We start from the raw sequence: 12,723 nt of genomic DNA on the forward strand, positions 1-12,723 counted from the left end.
ATATTGATTAAAAAGTTCTAGTTCCATTGGCAGATTATTTCACTTATAAGACGAGAAAAATATAAGTGAAATAAACTGCCAGTGGAACTAGAACTTTTTAAATCAGTAGTAAATAATAACTGACTTAAAACAAGCTCATATATGTTGCTGAAAAGGTATTTATTTTATTTAAAATGTACTAACATATTTGCACTGGAAACTATGACTAAATTCCTTGGTAAGATTTTGTGTTTTTGTAGTGGAGATGATTATGTTTTAGGAGTCCTAAAATCTACAAAAAGCTGCAAATTTATTATAAATATGCCAGTAATTACCACAAAATATCACGGTAAACCTTTTACTCCATATTGTCGGCGTATTAATAGCAGAAGCTGAACTGTATGCCATAATCAAAATTAACTCAAAGGGTTCAAATGCTTCACTCTGTGTTATGAATCTGTATAAGTTTCTCTTTTTGAACTGAGTCACTGTTTGTTACATTTTAATTAATTAATTAATTGATAGATTTACCAGTAATCTTACTGATTTGACACAAGTGCTTTAATTCACAGTACCTTTATAAGCCCATAAAAATAAAAACACGGATTATTGCATACTATGCTCATGGCACACAAACCTCAACTCAGGTTTTTTTTGTCTGTTCACGTTCATCCACACATTCGAATCCCAAGTCCTGCCTTCCCCTCAGACTGACATTGTTACATTCATTGCTTTGTTTTTTTTTTAAATGCAGTCTGATCAGTGCGACCCGTTCGGATGTGCAATATTGCTGAGAAAGCTTTCTATCTTGGAAGACACGCCGCCGCCAAACCCTTCGCGCTGCAGTGATCTCTGAAACGAGCAAAGTGCACAGACTGTCTGTGCGCAGCATTTCTCCGGAAAGGACGCTAACAAGAGGGAAGCCATTTTTGGTTTCAATCATAAACTGAATATACAGCTGTGGGTAATTCTTTTCAGCTCAAGAGGTGAAGCTAAAAAGGGAACCAAAAAAAAAAAAAAAAAAGGTTTCAAATAAATAACAAATCACAGAGGAAGGTTAGAATATAATATAGTATATATAAGAAGTGATATTTCTTATCAGGTCTTAAATATATAACCCATTAATACTTTTGGGTTTTATCATCATAATGAAAATGTTGAGTAGAAAAAATATGTTTCTGTCCGTCATCCACAAAAACTAAACTGATCTCTCATCTGATTAAAACAACACACACACCCCAGCACTGAAATTACCATTTAAAGGTGACCTATTATGCTTCCTTCAACGGGTTATTACATCACATTTCTCCCCAAAATAATTCTTAGAAGATGAGATTTTAGTTTTGCAGAATGAGCTGATTTAGGGCCTGTCACTTTAAATTCAAATAACCTGTTGCTGGCCACGCCCCCCAACTCAACCTTTACACTCGCACGTGAAAATGGCTGCAAACAGATGTGCAATTACACAACAGTACATCTTTGAAAAGCAGAAGAAAAGCCTCCTGCACAATCAACAAGGATGCAGCGAGTGGTTTCTGGATGGTAAGCTAACATCAAAACACTTGTTATTTCCAGTAGCCATTCTACAGCGGTTAAACCAGCTGACCAAACGTGCTGAATCTCTGCTTGGTTGCTAGGTAACGGGCTGAATTCCACTGGGGTTGCTAGGTAACAGGCTGATTTGTCATGTTACATTCAGAAGGGTTTTGAAACGGCTCCTTTTCCAAAAAACATGAACTTATTGCCAAAAAATATCTGGGTGGAATGTTTTAAAGCACTTGGGCTGTTTTTATAAGCAGTAGAGATCCAAATGGAAGCATAAAAACGTGCCAAATGTGAACTTTGCATAATAGGTCCCCTTTAAAATGCCAACATGGAGGGGTTTCCTCTGCAGCTCAGCAGGTTGAGGAGGGTGTGTCTGACACTCACAAGTTGGAGGGAAGCTTGGATTGTTTCTGTTCACTGTCTAACACTTTAGCGGGAGACTGATTGCCAGCGGGCCGATTCCAAGGCTCAGGCCCTGATTGTGTCCAACTGACGGGACCACCCTGACCCGGGATGGCGGTGTAGGGTTTGTTGACCGCCATGGGGGAAGGGAAGCCCCCCGCCACACCCTCTGAGGAGCCGCTCACCACCGAAGGCCTTTCCTGGTGTAAATAGCTGTGAGAGCCTGAGATTGTCTTTATTTCCTGGGTAAAGAGATCCGCCGAAGACTCTGCTGTTTCTCTCAGAGCAGAGCTCTGAAAGCTGATGGAGCCGGGCGGCTCGGCATGGTGAACCGTCCGACTCTGTGTGGCAGGGCTGCGGAGAGGCGGCGTGTAGCACGGCAAGGCCTCTGCGGAGCCGTACTGCGCCAGGGAGGCGAGGGCCGAGTGCTCTGGGAGAACCTGTGGGAGGAAAACCGACTGCAGTCCCGCCAGGGTGTGCTGTGCCAGAGAGGCGGCCACCCCACTTACGCCGGCCGCAGACGGCGGCGGATTGATCCCCACTGGCGGCTGCCTGCTGGTTATGATGGGGAAATGTGGGAGGTTGACGTTGCTGGATGTGCTGGTTGCTCTGTTGAGGCTGGAGTGGTGGCATGGCTGCCGCAGCTGGCTCAGGATGGGGTTCACCGAGCTGCAGATCAGAGGGCTGATGGCCGGGGCTGGAAATCTTCCCGAAATCTTCCCCGGCGCCCCTTGCTGTAGCAAACCTAGAGGCTGAGGCGGAGCGGCCATAGCACCGAGGAACGGCTGAGGGTGGAGCTGAGCGGAGCAGGTGTAGGAGGGGAAGACCGGGGTGCAGTGAGGAGGCTGGTAAAGAGGCTGCGGCGTGGGCTGTAGGCTGCTCGTAAAGACGGGCTGCGACATCACCGTGGGCGATAAAACCGCGGTGGAGTGATGCTGTGCCAAAGAGAACCCCAACGTCGGCGTCTCAACTACAGATCTGGGTTTAGCAGAGCTAACCGGGGAGCCAGGAACTGAACCAAAGCTGCTGAAGGCGGTCCCTCCCATGTGGACCCTCCTGGAATGGTCCTTCATGGAGGAACCAGGAACCAGAGGACTATGGAAGAGGATGGGAGGCAGCTGGGAGTGATGGGCCAAGGCTAAAGCCAGCGGCGTGGTGGCAGCGGCAGCCTGCAACGGCGCCTGGACCAGCGGCGTCCAGATGAGAGGGGTGGGGGACGGTGGAGCGATCAAACTCTGTGCAGTGCTGCTTTGGATCAGCTGCGTGCATTGGGCCATGTCCCGGTCGTGCTGGACGATTCTTTGGATGATTTCTGTTTCGTGGAGGTTTAATGTGCCGGAGCTTTGGTGATGCTGGACTTTATGCTGCAGAATCGAGTTCCTCTTTCCTGTGAGAACAGAAGAAGGAGAAACCATTCAGCTGCATTGGAGGGTGGGAATCTATGGGCCGTCGCAATTAGCAATAAATCAATTAATAGCGAGATAAATTAAAATGAGCTCCAACCCTTCATCCTACCATCCAACCATCTCTTCATCCAACTCTCCATCCAACCATAATTCAAATCTACAAACTTCCACCATTTTTGTTGTATGAACCAGCGTTTCACAGTAACTAGTTACATTTACTTGAGTATTTTTTTGGAAATTAACCAGAAATATGTCTGAGGTTTTTTTATTAGACATATCAGTTTAATATCACCAAAAGATACATACATCTTCAAAATACCAGTGGAAACATACAAAAATCTGGTCAACAATTACACTGCAAAAGCACAAAATCTTAGATAAATTAACTTACAACATGTTAAAAATGTTTTGTTACAAGTGAAATAATCTGACAATAGAACTAGTACTTTTTCATCATTAATTAGGAATTATTTACTCACAACAAGCCTCTATATCTTGCTAAAAAGTTAGTTTTAAGTTAGTTTTGTCTGATTTCAAGGGTACTACGACATTTGCACTAGAAACTAGACCCAAATTACTTGGAGAAATTTTGCATTTTGCAGTGTATAAAAAGTATTTGCAAAGATTTTTCCAGTGATTGTTGAGGACAGTATTAATACCTTTTGGCCTGCAATCCCTGCACCATTTTCTGCTATTTTGAATGAAAACTGTTTTAGATTTAAATCAAGATGATAACTTTTGGGCTTACCAACAAAACTTAAGTAACATGTTTTATGCTTCATTTAATTTTCAGTAAATATGGTGGATTTTCTGCTGAGAACCCATAAATCAGGTTCCATTAATAAAATAGATGGATCTGACCATGACTGATTTTAGTTAATTATTCACACTTCTAATTAAAATCCAGAAATCTCATTCTGTCTGACAAGCGGAATGAGCCACGAGTCGCAGAGCCTTACAAAGTATCCTTACTCTTAAACTTTTTCACATGTTGCAACATTACAACCACAAAGTTAATGAGATTTTTTTCTGAGTTTTAGCTGTTTTTGGCAGTTTTTCTCTCTCTAGTCAAGCAAAACTGCTGGAGACAAACCAGCTGTTTTTACACCAAAAAGTGCTTCTCCAAAGTATTGGGAGCTGGACTTAAAAGCACAACCTGCTCTTCAGATTTTCTTTTGTAAAAAAGATTTAGAAAATCATTTGTCTTTGTTTTTATGTCTATCACATAAAATCCCAATCAAATCCAGAGTTTGTACACTTTTACCAACACTTTTCAAGCATTTTTGAGGCATGTTGTCAAATTTTTCCAGCACTGCACTTTGGAGATGAAAACAAAACACTAAATTAACAAAAGAAATCCCCCAATTTCAATAACTTTGTTTTACATATAAAATATAAACCCAACCTTTATTTTAATTACAAAGATCAATAAGTTATTGAGCCACTAGGAATAATAAATATTCATTACGCTGTAACAATCCAAACAAAGTGCAAGGTAAATAACCTCCAGAATCAAATTAGATGGTTAAAAAGGCAAAGAAAGTAACAAAAACATCTAAATGGCATTTAGCAAGGAGAAATAATTTTGGTAATTCTAACTGAGCCCTGCGACAGACTGGCGACCTGTCCAGGGTGTACCCCGCCTCCCGCCCGGAACGTAGCTGGAGATAGGCACCAGCAACCCTCCCGACCCCATTAGGGACAAGGGTGAGCAGAAAATGGATGGATGGATGGATGGATTCTAACTGACCTAAAAGAAGAAAAGTTTAGTCTGATTTAACTTCAGACAATGAGAAAAAAATGTGTCTATGTTTTTATTAGCTGCATGAAAATATTTAGTTTAAACTTTAAATAACACTTTCCAAATTTAGGCTCTTAATGGAGCGTTAGATTGCACTTTATTACAAAACTGTGCAGTTTTAATGTCAAGCACTTTCAAGGACTTTATGCAGAAATAAATAACTTTCCAAACCTTGAAAACACTTAATTGGAATTCTAACACTTTCAAGGATTTCAAGCACCGATTCGAACCCTGGAGTGAAGTTTGTGCTGTAATTTTAAAAATGTGGAAACCTTTGACGTGAGTGAATACACTGCAAAAACAAAATCTTACCAAGTATTTTTGGTCTAGTTTTAGTACAAATATCAAAGTTCACTTGAAATAAGTCAAAACTAACTTGCTTTTTAGCAAGCCTGTATATCTTGCTAAAAAATTACTTTTAAGTTAGTTTGTCTTATTCCAAGTGTACTAAGATCTTTATACTAGAAACTAGATCAAAATACTTGGTAAGATTTTGTGTTTTTGCAGTGTAGCTATGGAATACGACACAAACTGTTTCATATGTCTCAATAAGACGTAGATAAAAGACACCATTTTACTTTATTTAGTTGTTTAGATGTATCTGAGAATTCTCCAAAGCTCACCGATTCGGTCCAGGCGGTCGAGGGCGACGGCCTCAAAGGCCCTTCTCATCATGGGATACTCCTCCAGCACCTCGTTGAAGTTGTCTACAGACAGAGAGTACAGCCGGCAGTAGTTATCTGCTCGCACGCTGGCTGTCCTTCTGCCTCGAGTCAGCAAGCAGATCTCTGCAAGGACAGAGGAAAGTAAAGGTGACCTATTGCTCTTCCTTGAGCAAGTTAGGATAGGCCTATAGGTTACACAATATGTTCATTAAATATTTTACACAAAATCATTCCTAGTCAGTTCTGCCTATTTTGGGCTTCTTTCAGAATGAGCACTGCAAAAACACAAAATATTACCAAGCATTTTTGGTCTAGTTTCTTAGTAAACTTGAAATAAGACAAACCAACTTACAAGTAAATTTTTTAGCAAGATGTAGAGGCTTGCTTCAAGTAAATAATTCCTTAATATTGACAAAAATGTACTAGTTCCATTGGTAGATTATTTCACTTACAACAAGACATTTTTCCCATGATATAAATTAATTTATCTACCAATGGAACCAGTACTTTTTCATCAATATTAAGGAATTATTCACTAAAACAAGCCTCTTTATCTTGCTGAAAAGTTACTTGTAAGTTAGTTTTGTCTTATTTCACGTGTGCTAAGATATTTTCACTAAAAACTAGACTAAACATACATGTTAAGATGTTGTGTTTTTGGCAATGAACTGTTGTCACTTTAAATCCAAATAAGCTGCTGCTAAAAATGTCTGCAAACAGATGCGTAATTACACAACTGTTCTTTGAAAAGCAGAAGTAGGGCCTCCTGCACAACCAACAAGAATGCAGCAAGTGGTTTCTGGATGGTAAGTTGACGTCAAAACACTTGTCTGTCCAGCTGCCATTGTACAGCGGTAAAACCAACGCGTGCTGGAGCTCCACCTTGGTTGCTAGGTAACTGGCTGGGCTTAGCTGGGGTTGCTAAGTAACAGTGTAGTGCCAGTTGTATTTGATTCAGCAAACAGGAAGTTTTTACCATGGTTCATTTTCTAGACACTAACAAACATTAACTTGTCGCAAATAAACAACTCTGTTTTTTTAAGGACTTTTAGGCATAAAAATGTGCAAAATGTGAATTTTGCATAATATGTCCTCTTTAAGAATACTGTTAATGTATGATCAATGTTAACGGAAGAGATTAAAAAATGCAGGGATCATTAACTTCTAACGCCTTACATGATGGCAGAGTTCATGTAGTTTTAGATCCATTTCCAAAAGAACAGTGAGGAACAGTCATTAGTGTGAGACAATAAAATGTTGGCTGCCTGATGCCCGAACCCCCACAGATGGAGCACTTAATGCAATTTCTGCAGCTTACAGTTTTTGTCCTGACCTCATCTGCCGTGCCAGATCAGAAAAATAAAATAATGCCCCATTAAAAAAAGAGAGGGAAAAAAATGTACCGTGACACATAAATCGCTTTTTCTGTCCATGACAGGCAAGTTTACGACACAAACACACTCGCATGGTCTCAATTTCTGTTGTCTTCATAGGAACAACATCTAATTATGAATCTAGAGTTCTAATTTAGGAAATTTTTCTTTAAATTTAAGTCTTTTTTGATCATGTATTGAAATCATATCAATCCCAGAGTACAATAATTAGAAATGTTTCACTCTACCAGCTTGTTTGTTAGTAGTCATCGTAACATTTGGTGGTGTGCGCCTCTATAGCACACTGTTACAGGTTGAGAGGAAGCAAACAAGAAGAAAACAACTGGAAAGTTTGACATTTAGGCTTTAAACAAAGGGCAAAACTCCACAGATGGACTCAAAGATTGCAGAGCTTTGCTCCTCTTAGAGGCCTTTTAAGGAGATGACGATTTTAACCAGCTGTAAAGTTCAGGGAAGTTAATCTGTTGAGTGCCTGTGCAAACTAAATCAAAACAAATCTTACAATCACCATTCCTTCGCACATGTTAAATCAGCCTCACCACTCCATCCTCTCCTCTCTCTATCTGCCCAGGGGGGTGTGTGAAAACCTCACCTCCAAAATAAGAGCCGTCCGTCAGCTTGGTGTCTTTGCTGCTCTTCGTAATGACGCTGACGACGCCGTGCTGGATGAAGTACATCTTCTTCCCGATGGTGCCCTCCCTGATGATGTAGTCGCCCGGTTGGAAGACCTCGAAGCGCAGTTTGGTCAACATGGAGGTGACAAAGTTGGGGTCGGCGTTGGCGAACAGAGGCATGGAGGCTACCAGTTTGCGGCAGTTGAAGTTGATGATTTCCTGAGGAGGACGCAGGAAACCGGCCGTTAGTGAAGGAGACTCGTTATTCCTCCTTAAACAGGCTAGGACACGTCTACGGGCTACACAAACATGTTTATCAGATTTCTTTGCACAAACTCATTCTTAGATGATAAGATTTTAATCATTTCTGCCTCTGATGAGTTCCTTTCAGAATGGGCTGCTTTAGGGCCTCTATGTTACGTCAAATACAAATAAGTTGCAGCTGGCCACGCCCCTCAACTCAGCGTTTACATTCACACGTGAAAATGGCTGCAAACAGATGTGCCGTTATACAACTACACATTTGTGAAAAGCAGAAGTAGAGCCTCTTGCACAAGTAACAAGAAGGCAACAAGTTGTTTCTGGATGGTAAATCAACATCAAAACACTAGTTTTTTCCAGCAGCCATTGTACAGCACATACAGCGGTAAAACCAGATGACCAAACGTGCTGGAACTCAGCCTCAGTTGCTAGGAGATGAGCTGGGCTTTGCTGATTTGTAATGTTACATTCCTGAGGTTTTTGAAATGGATCATTTTCCAGACACCAAAAAACATTAACTTATTGCCGGTTGGGTGTTTGTTTCAGTACTTGGGTTGATTTTAGAAGCATTAGACACCCAAATAGAAGAACAAAGACATGTAAAATGTGAATTTTGCAGAATAGTTGCCCTTCAAAAAAAATGTTCTTTCTCATTGTTCTGTATGTTTTTTCAGTGCTTAATTACTTAATTACTTCAGTGCTTAATTACTTTCATCAGTTGATGAAAACTTCAACTGATTTTATCAATTCATATATCAAAATCCTCACGTTGAACTGGAGTCTTCTGCTATATTTTTTGGTAATTTCAGCTTTCACATTTTTTGAAGCATTTGTACTTTTATGCAAATTTCACCTCCATTGAAATACATTAAAATTTTTCAAAATTCCACAACATTCATCCAACACTTTGTTCTCTTTGACAGCTTACTGCTTCTGCTTGCTTCAACGTAGAAACTCCATTATAATTTTAAACAAATCACAAGATGTTAAACTCTCTTCAAAATATTCAGTCTTTTGATATCTCTTATGGCTTTTCTAAAATCATAATTTAAGTTTTATGCAGATTTTAGTCCGTTTTCAATTTTACAGTATAATCCAATGAGGGAATCCGTCAACTGCCACAGTGCGCACTCCAGTAACCAACAACTTTTCAAGTTTTACTGCTTTTTCATAAACAAAATGCTGCTGTTCAAACATATTTCACTCTACAAGAATAAAACTAATCATGGGTTTCTGCTGTGAGGAAATTTAAGGGTCATTGCCGTAGGTCTTACAGTTTTCTTTCAATCTTTCAAACATTTCTGGAGCGCAGGCCTGTCACCCCTCTTTGTATTTCCTCCTTGTGTTTCTTTCTTCTGCTCTGTTTAGATCAGCCTGTCTTCTAGTCTTTCTGTCTTCAGCTGTATTTTGTCCTTCCTGCCTTTAACTGTCTTTCAGTCTTTGTCTTTAGCTCTTTTTGCCTTCAGCTCCCTCTAGCATCTTCTGAGTCCATTCAGTAGATTTTCATTATCGCAGCTGTTTCACAAGGAACAGTAATTTTTTGAGTTTTTTTATTTAGTTTTTGCTTGGCCGAGGCGTTCTCCACGCTGCATGTGTATATTTCAATCATTATAAAAGCAGCTTAGTGCTCTGTTAATAAGGTTCTCTGCCCTCATACGGCCGTCACTAATCAGATTACAACACTATTAACATTATCATGGAAAGTAAGGCAGCCATATTGGATTATATCAATAATTATCTGAGCGTCGTTGAGAATGGGATGCTCTCATTTATGCTGACGTGGTACAACTTCTATGAATCCAAATTCATTTGGGCTTCACATTTTCGTAAACCGACCTCTCGCAGCGGCTCATTCAGCTCCTCCAGGATGCTCTCCTCGTCGAACATCTTGCCCTGATAACGGTGCTCGTAATAGTCGTGGATTCTCTGCCTCATGTCAGCGGGGAGCTTGTGGAAGGACATGTACTGCTCCACTTGCTTATACTGTGACAAAACAACAAGATTTTAACTTTTAAAACCCGTTCAGAACCGCTCCAAGAATCCGACTCGCTACGGCAGCTTTAAAGCGACTGCTTCTCCTGCAAAGACAAAATGCAAAGTCATGTCAGAATGAATATATTAACCTGATTGATGTGCTGGCTCGGAGGTGGACTATAATGTATCTCATTATGTTAACAGTCAACTGTCAGGCCATCTGTGAAACCTGCTCGCAGTGCGGTGTTGTGGCTCTGCCCCATCTGACAATTACAGTTGTGCTCTGCAGGCTGCAGCTAATGACATTAACCAGCGTGTCCTTCAGCAGTGTACTCTACCAGCAGAGCAGCGCAGACGATCACAGCACCCAGTGTACGTATGGCGCTTCCTGCCATAAGCCTCTGCTCTGAGGTTATTAAATCTGTGCCTTATCTCTCTCGTTTTATCCCTCACAGAGGCGGACATGTAGATCTAATAGTGAGTTCCCCTGGTTATTCCTCATCTTTTTATGTTTTTGTCACCTATTCCATTTCACATCAAAAAACAGTGAAGCTTCTGCTGTCTATCTATAAATATTTAAACAGAATTTAGGTGAAAAATAAGTTTTTGTAAAGAGGGTTAGGATCAGGGTAAGGGTTAATGAACTATCATCAAATAAATAACAGAATTTTAACCAGATATAAAATTTTATTTGTTATGTTAATATAATACATACAGTGCCTTACAAAACATTCACGCCTCTTGAGGCTTTTTCTGATTTGGTCACATAACCTCAGTGCAATTTATTGGTATTTTATTGGGATGATGCATGCAAATTGCATGCAGGGTTCCTGCAATCTTCAGCAACTCAAATGTAAGACTTTTTAAGACCTTTTAAAAACCATTTTGAATACAATTTAAGACCTGTGTGAGAACAGAAATGTACAAAAGAGAATACAATATTTCATATACATATAAAATTGCACTTACATATAAAATATGCTAAAAATACCCATAGAAGACACAAAAAGCTGGCCAGCTATCTATCAAAGCTATATTAGCAGCTTGTTAGCAGTAGCCTTAACTGCCTCGAGTTAAAATTAAAAATTAAAAACTTTATAAATACAAGTCCAGGCATGAGGAAATTTAAGACCTGTGATTAACATTTTTAAGGCCTACTTACATAAAAAAGAAGACATTTTAAGGCATTAATTTCAGACAGTAAATTTAAGACTTTTTAAGAATGCATTTTATTTTTACCATGAGTTATTATTAAGGCTAGTGACATGCTTGTATATAGATGGGAAATAATATCATAATCTGCCTGATTGGAGCATTTCTTTTTTCTAAAGGTTTAGCTGCTTAAAGGTATCCTAACACAACAAAACAAATGTCACCTTTTCTTGGTACTGCCTCCTTGAGGAGTCCAGAGACTGGATCAGAGCTGTGGCGTGACCCACAAACATGGCAAAGCAGGTGGCGCCCACGATCATGCTGAGGATGGTGAGCCAAACGTCGGCCATGCCGATGGGCGGGTACAGGCCGTACCCGATGCACAGCATGTGACTCATGGCTTTGAACAGGGCATAGGAGTACTGCTGACCCCAGGTGTCATTCTGGAGGAGAAGTGGAGGCGGAAAGAGAAACTTCCATCAGTAAGTTTGCTGCAGCGCTGCTGCAGCATCGTATCTGTGGGAGCTTGGCTGGGAGTTTCAAAAAACAGAGTGCAGGTGGTGAGCATTTTAGCCTGCCTGCTGGAAACCATAACTGCTTATGTTTAAATTAGTGTTCCTAATATCATGCTAGCAGTTACTTTAGCTTCTGTTCCACCAATCAATACACAGAGGATCAGAAAAGAAAAATGCCCAAGAAGAGACAGAAAGAGTAAAAATATTTTGTCATTTAAACACTAATATTTAATATGTTAACGAGAAATAGAAAATCTTCAAATATGGCCTGTTAAGTCTGTAGGTGTGAAACGATTAATCGGTTTAATCGACTATCAAAATAATCATCAACCAATTTAGTAATTGATTAATCGTTAACTGGACTATACAGACTGTAAAAAGGGCATTTGCTGAAAGAGCAACATAGTCAGAGCCTTAAATAACATAAAACTATACAAAATATATACATTTTGCATTTAAGATATAAAACAATCCTTTATCTGTAACTACAGCTCTGGAAAAAATGAAGAGCCCACTGCATGAACCCCATTAAAAACTTCCTGGTTATTCCACCAAATATTGATTTCTGAACTCTTCCTGAGTTAAAACATTAATATTGTTGTTTCTAAATGAATATGAACTTGTTTTCTTTGCATTATTTAAAGTCTAAAAGCACTGCATCTTTTTTGTTATTTTGACCATTTCTCATTTTCTGCAAATAAATAAAATATTTTTGCTTAGGATTTCAGAGACATGTTGTCAGTAGTTTATACAATAAAAAAACAATATCCATTTTATTCAAAATGATCAGTTTCTTTGATTTTACTTTTTATAGGTATATGTTTATGTGGTCTTTTATTTTCCACACCTACCCAGAACTCCTTAAGTGACATAGCTTAGCACACTAAAGAAATGCTGCAATTTAGTAAAAATAAATAAATAAATATATATATATATATATATATATATATATACACAGTATATTCTTATTTAAAAAATTTTATTGTTTTTTTTTCATGTTTATATAATATTGTAT

General features: G+C 39.4%; 1 protein-coding gene across 1 annotated transcript in view; it reads right to left on the minus strand.

Annotated features, from left to right (window-relative positions):
- Positions 1–186: 186 nt before the first annotated feature.
- LOC114137032 (potassium/sodium hyperpolarization-activated cyclic nucleotide-gated channel 3-like) overlaps positions 187–12,723 on the minus strand; it is a 30,437-nt gene continuing 17,900 nt past the window's right edge. Inside the window, exons 4-8 of the mRNA XM_028005518.1 lie at positions 11,418–11,636; positions 9,904–10,050; positions 7,785–8,025; positions 5,757–5,921; positions 187–3,313 (exon numbers count right to left, since the gene is read on the minus strand). Of these exons, the coding sequence (XP_027861319.1) occupies positions 1,905–3,313; positions 5,757–5,921; positions 7,785–8,025; positions 9,904–10,050; positions 11,418–11,636 (2,181 nt within the window). The 3' untranslated portion in view covers positions 187–1,904. The remainder of the gene's footprint in view (positions 3,314–5,756; positions 5,922–7,784; positions 8,026–9,903; positions 10,051–11,417; positions 11,637–12,723) is intronic.

The sequence above is a fragment of the Xiphophorus couchianus genome, chromosome 2 (genome assembly GCF_001444195.1).
Source record: "Xiphophorus couchianus chromosome 2, X_couchianus-1.0, whole genome shotgun sequence".
NCBI classification, from domain to species: domain Eukaryota; kingdom Metazoa; phylum Chordata; class Actinopteri; order Cyprinodontiformes; family Poeciliidae; genus Xiphophorus; species Xiphophorus couchianus.